Source organism: Hemitrygon akajei, chromosome 12, assembly GCF_048418815.1.
Source record: "Hemitrygon akajei chromosome 12, sHemAka1.3, whole genome shotgun sequence".
NCBI lineage: Eukaryota > Metazoa > Chordata > Chondrichthyes > Myliobatiformes > Dasyatidae > Hemitrygon > Hemitrygon akajei.
The window spans coordinates 45,152,467-45,172,725 of NC_133135.1; the positions used below are offsets into that span (position 1 = coordinate 45,152,467).

At 40.6% G+C, this 20,259-nt stretch overlaps 1 protein-coding gene across 1 annotated transcript in view; it reads right to left on the minus strand.

Moving 5' to 3' along the window:
• Positions 1–18,699, minus strand: part of rnf11b (ring finger protein 11b) — a 31,869-nt gene extending 13,170 nt beyond the window's left edge. The window contains exon 1 of the mRNA XM_073063015.1: positions 18,106–18,699. Coding sequence (XP_072919116.1) covers positions 18,106–18,225 — 120 coding nt within the window. The 5' untranslated portion in view covers positions 18,226–18,699. The remainder of the gene's footprint in view (positions 1–18,105) is intronic.
• Between the last annotated feature and the right edge of the window lie 1,560 nt (positions 18,700–20,259).

Consider the following 20,259-nt stretch of genomic DNA (forward strand, 5'->3'; position numbering starts at 1 on the left):
AGAGGAGCTTGCTCAGGTGGATTGGAGGAAACTAGCAGGGATGACGGCAGAGCAGAAGTGGCTGAAATTCTCGGGAGTAGCTCGCAAGGCACAGGATGGATATGTTCCAAAGAAGTAGCAGCTCTCAAATGGCAGGAGCAGGCTGACAAGAGAAGTTAAGGACTGCTTAAAAGCGAAGGAAATGGTATACGACGTAGCAAAAGTGAGTGGGAAGTTGGATAATTTGGAAGCTTCTAAAATCCAACAAAAGGCAATTAAAAAAGCTGCAAGTGAAAAGATCAAACACAAGGACTAACTAGACAATAATATGAAGCAGGATACTAAAACTTTTTTCAGTTATATAAAGAGTAAAAGGGAATTGAAAGATGATACTGGACCACTGGAAAATAATGCTGGTGAGGTAGTACTGGGGGACAAAGAAATGGCAGATGAACTTAATGGGTACTTTGCACCAGTCTTCTCTGTGGAAGACACTAGCAGTGTGTCAGTGATCCATAAGTGTCAGGGAACAGAAATGAGTGTGATTGCAATTACGAAGGATAAAGTGCTAGGCAAACTCAAAAGTCTTAAGGTGGATAAGTCACCTGGACCAGATGGACTACATCCCAAAGTCCTGAGAGAGGTCTGAAGAGGTAACAGATGTACTGATCATGATCTTTCAAGAATCACTTGATTCTTGGTCCCACAGGATTGGAAGATTGCAAATGTCACTCCAGTCTTTCAGATAGGAGGAAGGCAAAAGAAAGAAAACTATAGGCTGGTTAGCCTAACCTCAGCGGTTGGGATGTGTTGGAGTCTGTTATTAAGGATGAGGTTTTGGGATACTTGGAGACCAATGATAAAATAAGTCAAAGTCAGCATGGTTTCTGTAAAGGAAAATCTTGCCTGACAAAACTGTTAGGAGTTTTTCAAGAAAGTATAAGCAGGATGGACAAAGGAGAGGCAGTGGATGTCCTTTACTTGGATTTTCAGAAGGTATTTGGTAAGGTGCTACACATGAGCCTGCTTAACAAGCTAAAATCCTGGAATGGGTAGAGGAATGGCTGACAGGCAGTGAGTGGGAATAAAGGGGGCTTTTTCTGGTTGGTTGCCAGTGACTAATGGTGTTCCTCAAGGGTCAGTATTGGGATTGCTACTTATCACATTGTCAATGATTTAGATAATGGAATTAATGACTTCGTGGCAAAGTTTGCAGGTGATACGAAGATAGGTGGAAGGGTAGGCAGTGCTGAGGAAGCAAATTGGAAGAATGGGCAAAAAAGTGGCAGATGGAATACAGTGTGTGGAAATGTATAATAATGCATTTTGTCAAAAGGAACAATAGTGCAGACTATTAACTAAATAGAGAGAAAATTCAAACACCAGAGGTGCAGAGGGACTTAGGAGTTCTTGTGCAAGACTCCCAGAAGGTTAATTTACAGGTTGAGTCTGTGGTGAAGGTGGCAAATGGAATGTTGGCATTTATTTCAAGGGGAATAGAATATAAAAGCAAGGAAATAATGCTGAGGCTTTACAAGACACTAGACAGGCCAACAACAGTTTTGGGCCCCATACTCAAAGGATGTGTTACCACTGGAGAAAGTCCAGAGGAGTTTCATGAGAATGATTCCAGAAATGAAGGAGTTAACACATGAGGTGCATTTGGCAGCTTTGGGCCTGTACTTACAGGAATTTAGAAAAATGAGGGGGGGGGGGAATCTTATCCAATTCTACTGAATGTTGGAAGGACTAGATAAGGTGGAAGTGGAGAGAATGTTTCCTATGGTGGGGGGGGGGGGGGGATCCAAAACTTGAGGGCACATCCTCAAAATTGAGGGGTGACCTTTCAGAATGGAGGCAAGGAGGAATTGTTTTTAGCCAGAGAGTGGTGAATCTGTGGAATGCTCTGCCACAGGTTGCAGTGGAGGACAAGTCTGTCAGTATTTGATAGTTTCCTGATTGGTCAGGGCATCAAAAGATATGGCGAGAAGGTAGATGTATAGGGTTGAGTGGATTCTGGGATCTGCCATGATGGAATGGTGGAGCAGACTTGATGGGCTGAATGGCCTAATTGTGCTCCTATGTCTTATGGACATCCAGACACAGAGTGTTCTTTGTGTAAAACACCTGCTGGAACAATGAAAGAACCAAGTGAAAATTTTAAACCTTAAATTAGTTCAGAATGGTAACAATGTGCTGCAGTATTTGTGGGCACAAGTAGTCCTCCGGAGGCCTGAGCATACACTTAGTGCCATAATGACAATGCAGTTATTCTTCAGATGTCAATAGTCTTTGTTGATGGAGAAGTGTAGCCAGGTTGTGGAGTGGGGGGAGGAAATCACTGATAGTCTGTCAAAAAATGAGCTCATGATGAAGCCACATATTCCTTTTCATAAAGGTACCACGAGCAGCAAATGAGTATTGAGACAGTCCGCATTCTCAATGAGCTCTGGACAAGTAACCAAATTGGTAATAATGTAAAATCTATCTAGTTCACCAATCCAAGGAAATTTTTATTTCATATCACTGGGATCACCAACAAACTTACTACTCCTACTGGAAGTTAAGTTGGAACTTCATGTCATGACCTTTTGCTTCACTCTTACATGAAAAAGATCCTTCTTTACAGGCTTGAAAGAATTAGGAGAGGGCATGGGAGGATCTCCATCAGTCAAAAGGACTCAGAGGCACACAAAGATTAACTTTGATTAGTGTTCCAGCAGAGAAGTACTGGATCTGGCTGCCAAATGAAAACTACCAGATTCAACCCACTGACAGTCAAGACTTTTCCCCTGAAGTCTCTTTGGGGATTGGGGAGCAACAGATGGGCATAGGTAGGGCTTCATAGTTTAGAGGTGGAGAGGCAGGAAGAGATGATGTGGAGGCAGAAGAACACATGGAAGGAGATAGGCAGGGAATTGGTAGATTAAAAAAAACTAGACAAGAATGGCCAGTAAAGGAGATAGTGAGAGAACAACTTCCCAACCTTACCATAAGACATAGGAGTGGAATTACGCCATTTCATCATTGTCGATTCAATTTTCCTCTCAACCTCAATCTCCTGTCTTCTCCCAGTATCCCTATGTGCCCTAACAAATCAAGGCAAATCAACCACCCCTCCCAATCAAGTCCTTTGTCCTGCACAAAAAAATGAAAATGGACAGGCACATTGACCCCCAAATCTCCCCTCTCAAACACAAAAAACATGGATTGGGTGAAAAACAATTTAAAATCCTGTAAAACTAAACAAAAAGGTCTATAGTCCAAGTCCAATTCCAAAATGCAGAAAACCTAGGAACACTCTCCAAGCCCAGAGGCAGACTCCACAGCAGAGCCATCAAAAGACAGGCAGCCAGTGCTCATTCTTTACTTGTCTCAATGCTTCAATCTTCTTCGTCATTTTCATTGCCAAATAGGGAGTCGAACAATAGCTTCTGCCCCGTACCACAGGTTTCTCCTCACGAGGTTCCCGCACACTGTCGCTGTCTCCCAGAATCCTCTCAGAGACTGCAGGGCACCGGAACACCCAAACAATCACCAAGTTCCTGCGTTCACCTGCCTTGATGTTTCAATCTCCCTCATTGTTTTAATCAGTGAAATAAAGTCAAACCTCGGCCTGCAGCCTGCCTATCATGAAGTCCACACTGCCTCTCGGTGACTGCACAGTGCTGGAACATCCAAATGGTCTCCAAACAGCAAATCGCAGGCACCAATGGTTCCAGAATCACATCCCAGACAAAAAGCAAACATAAAAGACATAAATAAAGTGAAATGTATGGTTTCATAATGTCAACCAAAGGAGCATTGTATACAGGCACCACCTTAACCAGAAGTCTTCAGCCCAGCTCTGGCTGTCACTCTCATGTTAAAGTAGTTCCTCATTTTGCTTCTAAAACAACATCCCTCTATTCTGAGGCTGTGCCCTCTGGTCTTGGACTCTCCCACCATAGGAAACATTCTCTCCACATCCACTTTATCAATGTCTTTCACCATTTGATACGGTTCAACGAGGTCACCCTTCATTCTTCAGAATTCTAATGAATACACGCCCAGAGCCATCAAACGTTTTTCATATGACAACCCATTCAATCCTGGAATAATTTTCATGAATCTCGTTTGAACCTTCTCCAGTTTCAGCACATCCTTTCTAAGATAACGGGCCCAAAACTGCTCATAATACTCTGAGGCCTCACCAGTGCTTTATAAAGTCTCAACATTACATCCTTGCTTTTACATTCTTGTCCTTTTGAAATTAATGCTAACATTGCATTTGCCTTCCTCATCACAGACTCAGCCTGCAAATTAACCTTTAGGGATCTTGCACAAGGTCACGCAACTCACTTTGTGCCTCAGTTTTTTTGTATTTTCTTTCCAATTGGAAAACAGTCAACCCCTTCATTTCTTCTACCAAAGTACATGACCATATACTTCCCAATATTGTATTCGATCTGCCACTTTGCCCATTCTCCTAGTCTGCCCCAGTCCTTCTGTGGCCCCTCTACTTCCCCAGAACTACCTGCCCCTCCACCTATTTTCATACTGTCTGCAAACCTTTCAACAAAGCCATCAACTAATTGCATCATCCAAATCATTGACATGATGTAAAAAACTTTGGTCCCAATAAACAGACCCCATGGAACACCGTTAGTCACTGGCAGCCAACCAGAAAAGGCTCCCTTTATTCCCGCTCTTTGCCTCCTGCCAATCAGCCACTGCTTTATCCGTGCTAGAATCTTTCCCTCAATACCATTGCTTGTTATGTAGCTTCATGTGTGACATCTTGTCAAAAGCCTTCTGAAAATCCATGCACACACCAAAAAAATCTTTCTCGTCTATCCTGCTTATTTCTGTAAAGAATTCAAACAGATTTGTCAGGCAACATTTTCTGTTGTTGAAACTATGCTGACTATGTCCTATTTTATCATGTGTCACCAAGTACCCTGAGATCACATCCTTAACAATCGACTCCAACATCTTCCCAACCACTTTGGTCAGACCAACAGGCCTACAGTCTCTTTTCTTCTGCCTTCCTCCCTTCTTGAAAAGAATTATCCTACAAGTTTGTGTGTGCAGTCAGCTCAGAACCCACCACTAAACAGAAGTTACAGCTGAAGCAGAGCAGCAACATCTATGCCAAGTAAAAGAAACATATGTAGACTACTACTGCTAGTCAACATGAAGCTTGAGCTTTGGAATATCGGGTTCATCACATATAGTCTTAACTATGTTAGATTAGTTCCACTACCATAGCTAAAACAAATGGTGTACCCACCCTACATTATACATGGCAAGCAAACAAACATGTCAGTAGAAAATCACCTATAGCAAGTGTAAACCAGAAGAAGCATCTTCACAAGAATGGTGGCTGCCTTGTGAACTTCTGCCCCACCCCAAAATTCAGCAAATGACACTTTTAGCCCAATCCTTAAGCTAAGGATAAAGTTGAGGAAAACTTACTGAGAAAACAAAAATCTCGTATCCCAGGGAGACAATGATCAAATCCAATACCTGTCAACGTATTCAATCCCTTAAAATGAGCTAGTCAGAATAGCCTTCCACCTGCTTAAAAACATGGTTTTGTCATGTAATTGTCTCTCCAACAAAGTGGTGGCTTTGACAACAAACCAATTCAGGTACCCATTAGATATAATTATCCCAAGCAAAGTATCCATTTGTGGTTTATAAGTAACATTTTCTTTTCTTTACAGTTGCTTCAACTGGAATACTTGAGAATACAGATAATTAATTTCATTGGTGGTTTCCATTTAGAAATTATACAACAGCATGGTATTTGTGTGTGTCTCCTGCAACAATGCATCAGCTAATGAATTGGTGCTTGGGCTCACAAAAGGCTCAGAAAGTAGCTTTACAAAGGTCAGCAAATAAGTTTTGGCATTAGTTATAACAAATTCACCCACTAAATCTGGTTAAGTTTTCTTTTGGTGCAGAAAATTGCAGTATTTGAGGGTTACATAAAGTGTGTTACTTGCTATTCAGCCAACAAATTTCCATCAATCATCCACTCTACCCAAGAAGATGCAACTAATATCACTAGCTTTAAAGGATAACATGATTTGTTTTATCTGTGTAGTAAATGAACCATAATATGACTATTACAAAGAGGAAAATGTACTCAAGCCTTTGGACAACTTTCAGCCATTTTCAATGCCCACATTTTCGAAAATGCTCATGATAGCCATATGGTTTATATTCGTTATGACTACACTGCTAAAGCATTCAAAAAAGCCAATGACTCAATGCATGTTTGAAAAGGAACGTATTACTAATCAGTTTTAGATACATTCAGACCCCGCATAGTGCTGATTTGTTACAACGCAGTGATTCAATTCTTTATTAAGATTTTTAAAATATGACAAATTCCAAACACTTAAAACTTCAAGTGTGGCCACCATCACAGTAAACATTCAATCAACTAATGAGAGCACTTTATATACGCTGAGCCACTCACAGCCAATCACACATTAGTTCACGCTTTACTTCCCTCACATGTGTAAACATTCTTGCTCCCTCGCCATTGTATTCCTCCCCCACCTCCCCCCCCCCCCCCCCCATATCTGGAAAACTTCTTGCAACTTCCAGTGTGAAGCACATCTAAGATGTCTAGGAAAAGCATTAGCACGGATGTGAAACTGCAAGTGATACGCTGTTTGAAAGCTGGTGAGCATCAGATTGATGTCAGCACCTTTTTGAAATTTGCAATGTTCACTGATAATGACCCTGACTGGGAATGAAGCAATAAAGGTAAAGAGAGGCGCTTTTGACATTATTTCCTGCTACCGAGAACTGCCTCATGAGAAGAAACTTAAGAAAAGGCAATCAAATCCGATGCCAATTTGAAGAAGCCAAAGTTAGAGGAGGGCCCACAGCCTGGGTCCTTCCGTTGCTGCTGTGATGTGTTGCTGCTCCACTGATGTACAGGTTAGACCTATTCGCGTGTTTGCTACTCCACGAATTACTGTGTACACATAAAATAATATCAGATCTCAGGTGCACCTGTTCATTTATGTAATGTTATAATCACCCTTCACAGCACTCCACCTCCAAGGAATGTATGCTGGGGTTAAGCAGGGTCTGTGTGTACTTGGAAAGATTATCACCTGATCGAATAATTAAGGAGTTTCAGACTTACAGACTACCCCATCAGAAAGGGAAAGTAGTGAAAAGTTGGAACTATGATACAATATAATGGGCTCAAGCACATTGGATCCAGCTCAGTGTTCCAATGGGGCTTGGCATTTCCAATACGTTCCAGTGTCGTCTTTCCATTCTCCCCTCTGTTCTCATTCATTTTCCTTTATATTTCTTGGACAAATTAACCATAAGCAGGTTTGTCATCTTTCACCCAGTAAACAGGCCATCTGGGTCAATCAGTCTACTTTGTTAGTTATGTTTTCTCCACCATCTGTTTTCTTGCCAACTTAAAAAATTACTTTCCAAATTTCCCTCGTTCTGATGAAAATAGTTACCTGGCATGAGCATATCCAGTATTGTTTTCACAGGTGGAAGGCCATTTCTCTTTGCTATGCATTTCCTCCATTACCAATTTTGCCTTACATTTTTTCATCCCCAACTACAAACCCTACTTTTTATTTAATAGTCAGTTCAATTTTGTTAATTCTACTAAATATTCTTAAATTATTTCCACTCAGCACTCAGAAAAAAAAATTTGATAGTGTTGCAGAAACCAAGGAGGGTTGTTCAAGGTGAAAGCAGAATACAGAATATACAGAAAATCAAATGGAGCAGCAGAGGAATTTAATCCTGACAAATGCAAGGTAATAATGCATTATGGGAAGACCAATTGTAAAAGTTAAAGCTCTAAGGAAAGATGAGGCATGGAGAAACCCAAGGGTTCTAGTACATTGTCCTCTGGAAAAGAGCAAAATGTGCAGATTTGGTGGTGAAAATAGTATACAGCTTCAACAAACAAGAGAAAATCTGAAGATGCTGGAAATCTAAGCAACACACACAAAATACAAGACAAACTTGGTAGGCAGGATCTACAGAAAAAAGTACAGTCAACATTTTGGGCTGAGACCCTTCCCTAAATGTTGACTGTACGTTCCCTCCTCCATAGGTGCTGCCCGGCCTGCTGAGTTCCTCCAGCATTTTATGCGTTGATAGCATAAGGCTTCATAGGGCAGGGCATTTAAATTAAAAGTTGCGATTAATGTTGAAACTAAAAGAGCACTGGTTAAACCACACTTGGACTACTGCATGAGGTCCTGGTTGCTACATTATAGGAAGATGTGGCTGTACTAGAGAGCACGCACGAGAGGACTAGAAGACTAAAGGGCTTTTGTTATGCAAAGAATTGTATAGGCTGGGCTATAAAAGTGCAAGAGGTGTAGACAAGTCAGAATCTTTTTCCTACGGTGGATATCAATAACAAGAGGGCATGGGTTTGAACTGAGAGGAAGGGTTTTTGCAGGAGATCCAAGGGGCAAGTTTTTAAATATATAGAGTAGTATGGAACTTACTGCCAGAGGTGGTGGAATCAGAAATAATCACTAGGTTTAGACAAGCACTTGAATGGATGGCATTAGGCCCATATCCTAAATGGGCAAATGCAATTAGAATAGAGACAAAAATGATATTGGCACGATGGGATGAAGAGCCCATTTCTGTGTATTCCAATTCTGTAACTTTAAATAAAATGCACTAATTTCTACAGTCAAATCATTTACTGGTGTTAGTCACCTTACCTAATATCAAAAAAGAAACCATGCATTCATTTAAAACAAGTATGACAGCAGAAATAGTTAACCAGCATGATAAATAATTATCTTTTTGGAATATCCCAGTTTTTAAAAAACTGCAATAGATCCAGGGTACATGATATGAAAAGTGAACAATAAATCTCAAATAACTAGAACTTTAGAATTTTCTCCAAGCACAAATACATTTTACTTAATGTTTTGACACCTAAAGTGCTTGCATGATCAAAGTCCAAACTTTCAACAAGAGAGGGAGACAAAAAGGGAACTAAGCAATGAGTCCTAATGCAGAGAGTGGATCATTCTCCCATGAGTGTACAAAGTATGTAACAAAGTGCACTCCTTTACCATTTTCCTGTGCTCCTGAGATGACCCAAGGTCCTCAGTACATTGTTGATTGCTTTTCTATAAAGGGCAGCATAGCAATTAGTTCTGCTGCTTTACATCTCCAGCGAATCTGGTTAAATTCTAACACTCAAAAACTGTGCACATTGAGCAAATCCTCAGTGATTGTTCGAGCTGCTTTTTGGATGTTCCTGTTTCCTCCCACATCCAAGGATCAGTTGGCAACTGGTTACTAAAAATTGCTCCAGTGCATGTGGATGGCAGAAAAATTGGTTGGTTAAGTTGATGAACTACTGAAAAGATTTTAAAAAAGTGACCAGTGTTAAGGATGAGAAATTCCATGTAACCAATGTCCTTATTCTATGCAATTTAAAAAAAAAATCATTATTCAAAAGTTCCTGCTAGTGACAGTTAATAACACTGTTAAATTCCCCCCAGCCCAACACTTTTTGAGAATATCCTTGACATCTTTCTATTCCGTTGTAATCTGTTGGCATGAAATGACTTGCAGTAAATTGACTGCTTTGGAATTCAGTGTCAGGCATGTGAATGATGTAGTCTGCCGATTGGAGCAGACTTGATGGCGAGGATATTGTCCTAGATAAGATTCATCCTGCCAAAAGATTTGAAGGAATTTTTGTGGAAAAGCACTAGTGGCACCTGTCCATGCTTTGAGGAGCCTCTCTAGATAGTCGAGATCTCTTAAATGTACAGGATGCAGCAATCAATACCCAGTCTTCATAAACTTTACTCTAGATAACAAAGGTCTGTGCCAGTGCACTAGAAGCAGTGTCTGCCTTGGTCATATTTTGGAAGCTGGCTCTTGGCAATTTACCTCTTCCAAGTTTTTAATCATGGACCTCTATTGTTAGAGGCATTTTGCTGCAGGGTAGATTGTTGTGGGATCAATGTTACAAGTATTTGGAAGCTTCAGTTAATGAGTCAATATTGACTTCAATCTCAGTCCCCAAGTATGTACACAAGCCATGTCCAGTCACTCTGTGACTGAGTTTGGAATGATGTTGGCACTGGAGTGAAGACAGCAAGACTGAACATTGAAAAAATGAAACATAATTAGGAAAAGGCAGGAATATGGAGTTAAGGCCAAGATATGACCAATCATGACCTTAATGAACAGTGCAGCAGATTAGAAGGGGCATATGGCTCGCTCGTGGTCTTACTATTTTATGGTCGTTTTTATATGCAAGAATCCTTGTAATTAGTGTTTGCAACTTCTAAGTTTTCTCATGGTCATGCAAACCCTGTTTTAAACAGCAATGCCAATTTCCTCAAGAGGAAATATCCTCTCCTCATCCAATCTGAAAATACCTCTCAGGTTCTTGCACATTTCATAAAACAGTACAGCACATGAACATTTTCTATAGCAATCATGATGCCAATCCAAATATCATCTGCTTGCAATTAGCCCTCCATAAGATCCACGCCATGAATATTAGCATAACAGACTTTAAGACTGCTTCCATTGCATTCCATTTCTGAACAAGGTAGCTGAAGAGATTGTGGAGGCATTAAGTGATCCTTCAATAATCACTAGTTTCTGGATTAGTTGTGAAGGATTGGAAAACTGCAAATATCACTACATTCTTTAAGGGAGGGAGGAAAAAGAAAATGAATTATAGGTCAGTTAACCTGACTTCAGTGATTGGTAAGATGCAAGAGTTCATTATTAAAGATGAGGTTTTGGAGTACTTGGAGGCACATGATAAATAGGCTAAAGTCAGCACTGTTTTCTTCAGGAGAAATCCTTGCCTGACAAGTCTGTTGGAATTCTTTGAAGAAATAACAGGCAGAATAGACAAAGGAGAATCTGTGAATGTTTTTTAACTTGCATTTTCAGGTCTTTGACAAGGTGCTGCACAAGAGGCTGCTAAACAAAATAAGAGCCCATGTTATTACAGGGAAGGTTCTAGCATAAATTGGCTGACTGACAGGAGGCAAAGAGTGGGAATAAAGGGGGGGGGGGGGGGAAATCGAGGACCCGAGGGAACAACCTCAGAATAAAAGGATTTCTATTTAGAATGGAGATGAGGAGAGATTTCTTAGGCCAGGGTGGTGAATCTGTGGAATTCATTGCCACAAGCAGCTATGGAGGCCAGGCCATCTAGTGAATTTAAGGCCAAGTTTGACAAATTCTTGACAAGGGTGTGAAAGGTTTCAAGGAGAAGGCAAGAGAATAGGGTTCAGAGGGAAATGGATCAACCATGATCAAAATGTAGAAAAGTCTTGATGTGCTGAATGGCCTAATTCTGATCCAATGTTATGGTCGTTTTTGGTTGGCTGCCTTTTGGTGTTCTGCAGAAGATGGTGCTGGGAACTCTTCATGTTATATGTCAATGATTTGGATGATGACTGTGGCCAACATTGCCGATGATATGAAGATAGAGGAGGGGCAGGTAGTGTTGAGGAAGAAGGGAATCTGCAGAAGGACTTGGACAAATGGGGAGAATGGGCAAAGAAGTGGCAGATGGAATAGAGTGTAGCGATGTGTATGGTCACACACTTTGGTTGAAGGAATAAAGGCATAGTCTATTCTCCAAATGGTGAGATTATTCAAAAATCAGAGGTTCAAAGCGACTTGGGAATCGTTGTGCAGCATTCCCTAAAGGTTAATTTGCACTTTGAGTTGGGAAATACAATGTTAGCATTAAATTCAAGAGGACTAGAATATAAAAGCAAGAATGTAATGCTGAGCCATTGGTCAGACTTCACTTGGGAGTACTGAGAGCAGTTTTGAGCCCTTTATCTAAGAAAAGATGTGCTGGCATTGGAGAGGGTTCAGAGGAGGTTCACGAGAATACTTCTGGGAATGAAAAGGTTAATACATGAATAGTGTTTGATTGCTCTAGACATGTACATGCTGGAGATTAGAAAGGGGTTCTGATTGAAATCTATAGAATATTGAAAGGCCTAGACAGACTGGATACGGAAAAGCTTTGTTTCTTTATGGGGGAGGAGGTCCAGGTCAGAGGGCCCAACTTCAGAATAGAAGGAACAGAAAAGAGGAGGAATTTCTTTAACTAGAAGGTAGTGAACCCATGGAATTTACTACCACAGATGGCTGTGGGGGGCTAAGTCATTAAGGAAATTATAAGTGGAGTTTGATAGGGTCTTGCCACAAGGCTGTCACAGATTACGGGGTAAAAGGTCAAGGCAAGAGAATGGCTTTGAGGGAGAATATTGATCCTACATTTTATGTCTTATCATTATCCTTCCCAATGAGTCCGATATTGCACAGAAAACTCCACATGAAGTCTCACCAATATCTGTATGTTATGCATAATTTCCCCCTTGTGATAAACATTGCCTCCAACCTGACGGCATGAACATCAATTTCTCAAACTTCCAGTAATGCCCCCCCACCACCGCCCTTCTTCTCCATTTCCCATTCCCCTTTCCCTCTCTCACCTCATCTCTTTGCCCGCCCATCATCTCCCTCTGGTGCTCTTTCTCCTTTCCTCCATGGCCTTCTGTCTCTTTCACTTCCCAGCTCTTCATTTCATCCCTCCCCATCCCGGTTTCACCTATCACTTGGTGGTTCTCTCTCTGCTCCCGCCACCTTTTAAATCTACTCCTCAGCTTTTCTTCCTTCAGTTTTGCTGAGCGGTTTTGGGCCAAAACTTCAACTATACTTTTTTCCATAGATGTGCCTGGCCTGCTTTAATTCCTCCAGCATTGTGTGTGTTGCTCAGATTTCCAGCATCTACAGATTTTCTCTCGTTTCCTATTGTTAACTTTCTTGGTTTGCTAAACCTGCACACTAACATTTTGCAGACACTGAGATCTCTACAATTTCTCAGCATGTAGATAATCTTTATTTTTCCCCTATAAAAAGGACAATTTCACACGATCGCCTTGTACTCCACAGATATTGCCTATTCACTTAATCTAGATCCCTTTCTAGACTTCATAGTGCTCTTCATATCTAACTCTCCTTTGCACTATCAGAACCAATAATACCAAAAGAGGTAACTTGAAGGTATGGTGAGGTGCTTAAAATATGTAAAATCATGTTAATCCATTTCTTTTATGTCATAGCATTTCAATATTGTTGCTGCAATTGAACTATTATAAAGAATGTTAATAAAAATTATTGTAAAGAAAACACGACATGTATTACCTCCAGTAAAATGGTGCAAGGTCAAATAGTAAATGAAGATGGCCAAGTCAAAATAACAGTAACTGTAAACATAATTACACTAATTGATACTATGCTATTTGGTGAAGCAAAATAGCCAATGTCAGAACAAACACATTAAATCTACTTTTTTTTCCTGACCTGAACAGACCATTATATCATTGTATAGACAGAAGATGACATCCTTTCTTTGCCTCTGTGTCAGCATCTCTTATTCTCTGCAAGCACAATATGCTGGACCTGACCCAAATGGATCACGAGGCTATGCAACTAATCCGAACCTGAAATTCACAGTGGAGTCTAACCTGGAAGCCAGGCTCAACACTGTACTGCTCTACAGCACTGAGGCATCACCTATAATGGGGCTTGAATTCACAAACTAATACCAAAGGCCATATCAGAATTCCATTTTAATTGATAAATAAAAAGCAATATTCATGAAATCAATTTCACATCTGGTCAAAATAAGATGAGTATTTGTAAAACACTGATATTCTGTTGCCTGAAATTAAAAAAGTTCCTAAACATTGAATACAAACATTTGGCATTTAAACAAAGACAATGTTGAAATGCAATTTTCTTTAAGCTATTTATTAAAATGCACTTTTGAAAAAGGTTGCAGGCTACCGAAAGGGTTAGTGCTGTTGTATGTTTGGCTACATTTCCCATACTGGTCCAGCAACAAACCAATTTTATCACATCATACATAGGAAAAATGTGTAGGCAAGTAGATTTTCTAAACATATTGCAAATTTCAGCATGATCAAACAAAGATAGTTCAGAAAAGCATCAAATCTGATACGATGATAGGACTATTGGTAGGTACAAAAGAACTTAAAAGGAGGAAAACTCTACTTAGGGAATTCAGAACATAGAAACTGAAAATTGCTAGTGAACAATGAAATAATTCAGAAGAGCAGAATTGGAGGAACTCATTTCTTGGAAGGCTTAAAACACAAGTATAGTACAGCACAGTACAAGCCAATTTACTCCAAGATTTAACCCTTCCCTCCCACATAGCCCTCAATTTTTCTTTCATCTATGTGCTTATCTAAGGATCCCTTAAATGTCTCTAATGTATCTACCTCTACCACCACTGCAAGCAGCAGGTTCCATGCACTCATCACTGTGTGGAAAATCTACCTCTGACATGCCTCCATATTTTCCTCCAATCATCATAAAATTATGTCCTCTCATTAACTATTGTTGCTGTGCAGAAAAAGCCACTGGATGCACACTCGATCTTTGCCTCTTATACATGTCTATCAAGTGGCCTCTCCTTCTCCTTCGATCCAAAGAGAAAAACCCTAGACTGTTCTACCTTTCCCAGTAAAACATGCTCTCTAATCCAGGAAACATCCTGGTAAATCTCCTCTGCACCCTTTTTAAAGTGTCCACATCCTTAATGTGATCATAACTCAGCATAATATTCCAACTGTGGTCCAACTAGTTTTAGAGCTGCAACATTATTTTGCAGCTCTTGAACTCAATCTCCTGACTAATGAGGCCAATATACCATAACACACCACATTCTTAACCACCCTCTCAACATGTCTGGCAGCTTTGAAGGATCTATGGATGTGGATCCTAAGGATCCCTCTGTTCCTCCACACAGATAAGAATTCTGCTATTAACCTTGTACTCTGCATTCAAGTTTTACCTTCCAAGTTTAACACTTCACGCTGATTCAGACTGAACTCCCATCTGCCACTTCTCAGCCCAGCTCTATATCCTGTTAACATCCTACTGTAAACTACAACCTTCCATTTTATCTATGTCACTAACATTCATGTCATCTACCAATTTACTAACCTACCCTTGTCCAAGTATTTCATAAAAATCACAAATTAGGGGTTCCAGAGTTGGAGAAGACAACAAATAAAAAAGGGTAATGCTTGGAGAGATATGAAGACCTGTACAAATTTTAAAATTGCGGTAGCTCCTTAGCTGGGAACCAATGTAGGTTAGCAGCCTTAGACACAGAGCAAATGAAACCTGTGTAGATTAAGCAAAGTTTTGGAATGGCCTTTAAGTTTACAGAAATAACTGGCTACAAGTGCATTGAAATAACAAATACAGGTGACAGTTTCAGCAGCAGCTGAGGTGCAACAGGGGCAAAAGCCTGGCAATGTCACAAAGGTTGAAATAGAATGGCTTATTGATAACATGGATAAAAGGACACGCAAGGGTCAAATATAAATCTAATTTGTAAATCAGTTTGGTAGCAGGATCCAAGACAGTGACTTCCCAAAAATATTAATTGGAGAAAACATTTGCTCTTCCACTAGCAGATATTGGACCATCAATCTAAAAGCTCAGAACCAATAGATTTTCAGGCAAGATAGACTGAATATTGCCAACTCTGTTACAAAAACTGATTGTGTCTTCAGATAACATTGCTAAAGGACAGCTCATAGACAGCAAATTAAAGGGAGCCAAGAACATGCCTTTGGAGGACTATAGGTAAAAGTATTGAAACAGGAAGAAACCTTTGCAGGAGTCTCCCTGCTTGTATCTGTATGAATAAGAATTAGGCAAGTACAATCTCATCCATCTCAAAGACCACATACACGATTAGAAAGGCAAGTGGGGATAGTTTATCTTTGGATTCTTATTTATAAAAATGGGATGAAAAGTTAGAAGAGAAAAAAAGGATAGAAGATGTAAAGTAGGATTTAAATAGCCCATAGAACAAAATGATAAGGATTTCTTTGTATTCCAGGCAGGCCACTTTATCTATCATTAGCAATTACACTCCACATACATGTTCAGGACACCTGGATTCAAAGACAGTTAAACAGTACAGAAACAAGTCCTTCAGTTCAACTGGTCCATGCCAACCAAGATTCCCCATCTGATCTTGTACCATTAGCCTTTATTGTCCCATATCCCTCAAAACCTTTCCTATCCATGCACCCTTTGTCTTTCAAATGTTGTTAATGTGGCTGCTTTACCACTTCCTCTATCAGCTGATTCCATATGTAGATCACCCTCTGGGCAAAAAAGTTGCCTCTGTTCCAATCAAATCACTCCCTACTTCTTGCCCTTTAGTGCTTTATTCCCCAACTCTGAGCAAAGACTGTATGCATTCACCCTCTTGATTTTATACACCTCTATATGATCACCCCTCTATTTTCCCATTAGTCAAGTCCCAGCTTACTCAACATGTCTCCATTACTCAACATCTTGAGTTCTAACTATATCCTTGTAAATTTCCTCTGCACTCTCTCCAGCTTAACTGCATCATTCCTATAAGCAGGGTGATCAAAAATGAACAATATTTCAAAAGTGACCTCACCAACTGCAACATCCCAACCACAGCATCCTCCTTTCTAGTCCCACTTGCCCACATTCAGCCCATAATCCTCCAAGCCCTTCCTCTCCACATACCCACCCAAATGTCCCTTTAACTGTTGCAACTGTACCCACCTCAATCACTTCCTCTAGCAGCTCATATCAGTGAAAACAAGTTACCTCTCAAGTCTCTTAATTTTCTCCCCTCGCATTTCGTATCTGTGCCCGCTAATTTTGTACTACCAACACTGGGGAAAACTGTTACTCTGTTCTACAACAGGTCTCACTCAGGTCCCTACTGTTAACAGTGGAAGTCCTACTCTAACTCATTCTTCCCAAAATCAACTCCATTTAAGGGAATGGATGTTGAACTGTATCAAGATCAATGGCAATTGAAATAAAGAGCTCCTCCCCCCCAGACAGATAATTAAATTGTGGATGCAGTGAAATAAAGATCATTTGTAATATATCTGCAAACAAGAAATTTTTAACAAAGTTTCCCTCCCTCAAGGACAATGCTCATTGAAAGTACTATTTTCTTTCTCGTCTATCCAAATTGGCATTCAACAAAACTTCACAAACTGCTTACTGTACTTGATTGCCTAGGATTTAAAATGATGACCTACAGTTTTGCAAAACAAATGTTTCATTTGTTTTAAAGTTAAGAAACCAAGTCTTTTCTTTCATTTGGTTATAAAAGGCATCAGGAGATATTTACTTCATTAAGATTACTATTCAAAATGTCAATATAGCCCTATCACTATAGGAATGCTAAGAGCAGCTGTGCTTGATTTCACAAAGAATAATGGCTGTTACATCCTTTAGGAAAGATTTTGGAGAGAAAGGCAGAAGGAAGGAAACTCATTCTTGCATGCTTAGGGCTTTGCAAATTGATAAAGAGTTCTACGTGATGAACATTTTTCTTCACCATTTCTGTCCAAACACTGAACCAAGATTTGTCACTCCACCACGCCATAACAAATTTTTTAAAACAGGGAAATAGGCGAATAAAGATCATCCTTGATTTTGGATCTGCATTAAAGTTCAGAGCCAATACAAGCAAAGGCAATACAGATGAAATAGGAGGAACACAACGATCTCTTATCTACTGCAGACACAACAGATCACTAACTTTACAATGCTGCCCTGTTTCCCCCCCGACTATGTTAACTGCGCCAAAATATATCCACCAATAGTAAAACGAATATTACAGAACGGTGCGCATTTAATTACTACACCAAGTTCCAAAATAAAATGGAGAACAATATAGGCCCAGTTAAAGTTTTTAATTTTGTCTAATTTGCTAAAGATAACATTCCGTATAATATTTAAAATGCATTATAATACAAAGTTACCTTCATTCTTGAACTCTAAAACATGTCAACTTAAATTTTCGAGTGATAGGTTCATGTTTATAAATCTTTTCAAACCCCTTCTGGTTACTTGATAATGCAAAAAAAAAGATAGCGGTACAAGTCATTAAGCAAAAATAAATCAAGCGATGTGTTTGTTTAAAGACTGGCAGCGACAGAGAATACAGATGCACAAAGGGCATACGACAAAGAAACTTGCCCCAAAAAGACAAAGACAAACCTGATATGGCGGCGGCGGCTCTTGGTCTATTTCGGTGCCATCTCCGTAACTCGCCCGGTCAGAAGACTCGTGAAGCAAAGAAATGTCATCAGACGTCGGAGATTTCAAACAATTTCCCATATTTCTCCTTAAATATTACACTGCATTTACCATTACTGCTTGGCCGGGAAGGGGGGGGGGGGGGGTGGTTTCGAGGAGGAAGAAAAACCGGACGGAGAGCGAATGAAACGAACAAGCTCTTCTCTCTGGGCAATGTCGCCGCGATTTTTCACCCCACAAATGCAGAGCGTTTCCTCCTGCCGGAGACAAGGCCGCTCGGCTCCGTGCAGCTGGAATAGAAAACAAATAACAAGCTGCCCTGAAACTCGAGGGCGGGGGAGGCAAGAACCCGAGACTACCAGGCTTTCATCGATACAGGGACACACTCTCGTTTATTAAGCAGCAACCGCTGCCGTGATCTGACACCAAACCCCTGAGTCACCCTTACACCCCAAAGCCGGTGGCCCCCTTTATTTCATCGTTTTCTCCTTCCCTGCGCCTTCACACGGGCCCGCTGGCGTGACGATTTGCGCGTATTACGTCACCCCGAGGCACGCAGGCTGACGTCAGCCGAGATTGTTGCGATTGTTCGCAGTGAAGTCGCAATCCAGGGGGAGATCTCGACGATCAGCCGGTCAAGGCACGGTGGTCTCATCTTTCAGTGCACTTTCCCTCACCTCCAGGTGCTGGGCCGACCTCACTTCATCCTTCTAGCGTTTCATTTGCACGTTTTCGACAGTGGCTGCACTTTAAAAGTGTTTTGTTTTTTAAAAGTGAAAACTTGCGGATGTCAGAGATGCGAGCTGAAATCTTGCAAATAATCAGTGGATCAGGCAGCATCTATGAATAGATACACAATGTTTCTTATCAATAACTTTTAATCTCAGATCGAAAGGATTAGACTTTTTATGACGCAACAGAGTCGGGGGTAGAACAAGTCGAGAGGAAAGCCACAGAATGACCAAGCTCCAGGGTAAATAAGAGCTCCAGGGTAAGATAAGAACGCAAGATAAGCGATGTTGGGTTTGGTTAGGTGAAGGTCAGAATAGCAGTGTCAGTATCTGAACAGCGGAAATTGTTGAGTGATGGAAGACAAGTTCAAGGAAGAAGGAAACACCCGGGGATGTTTTTGAGACTTCGTTAGACACAAACTCCTTGATTGGTTCAAAGCTGACATCAACCAAGCTATTACACAACAAACAAAATAAGTGTCCTGCTGAATCAATGCCTTTAGCCAGAGACAGCTGTACCTCCACCAATTACTACTACCATGACGAATTGAGGTTATGACAACATTTCACCAACATTGCAAACCTCTTCACATGACTCTTTCCCATCCATTAGCTGGCGATGCAGTATCGATTGTCTCCATTTTTCCCACACTGTTGTTCACACTATCTTCCCCAGCCATCCAAATCTAGAACCAACCTTAACATTATCACGAAACCCTGGCAGCCAATTTCTGTACCGTGCCTGGTGAATGTCAGCTCTATAAAACTTCCTCTTACCTCTGTCTGGACCATGATCTCACTGCTGACCCTTTGGGCAATGTCTCCCAGACAATCTGAGGTAATCTTCACTAAAGATCTCCCCTTCAATGCCTACAGCCTCTGACCCTGCAGAGTTTGCTTCTGGCTCTTTTCCAAGATCTGAAACTGCATTATCTAGGTTGACATATTGTTTTGGCTGGTTCTAATCTCACACTGCATATTTCTTCCCTCTTTCATGTGAATTTTTCTCCTCTTGTAGTGTCTCTTCCCACCTTCATCTGTAAAACCACTGCTGCATCCATCCATTTTGACTGTTTACAATTTATCAGTGCCAATTTCTTTTTTTAAACCCCCTTAAACTCCCATCCTACAATGGAATGGATTGTGAGTTCTTCACTACTCCCTTGTGTGGAGGCCAACCTATGCCCTCTCACCACCATCTGCATCTGGTTGGTCTCATTTTCAAATTAAACAAATTCTTCTTTATTTCCACTAAATCAGAAGTGTAACTATGAGAACCCACGTGAGTCCAATCTATGAAAAACAAGTAACATTGAAGGTGCTGAAATCTAAAACAAAAACAGAAATGCTGGAAGAACTCGGCCTGTCAAACAGCACCTGTGGG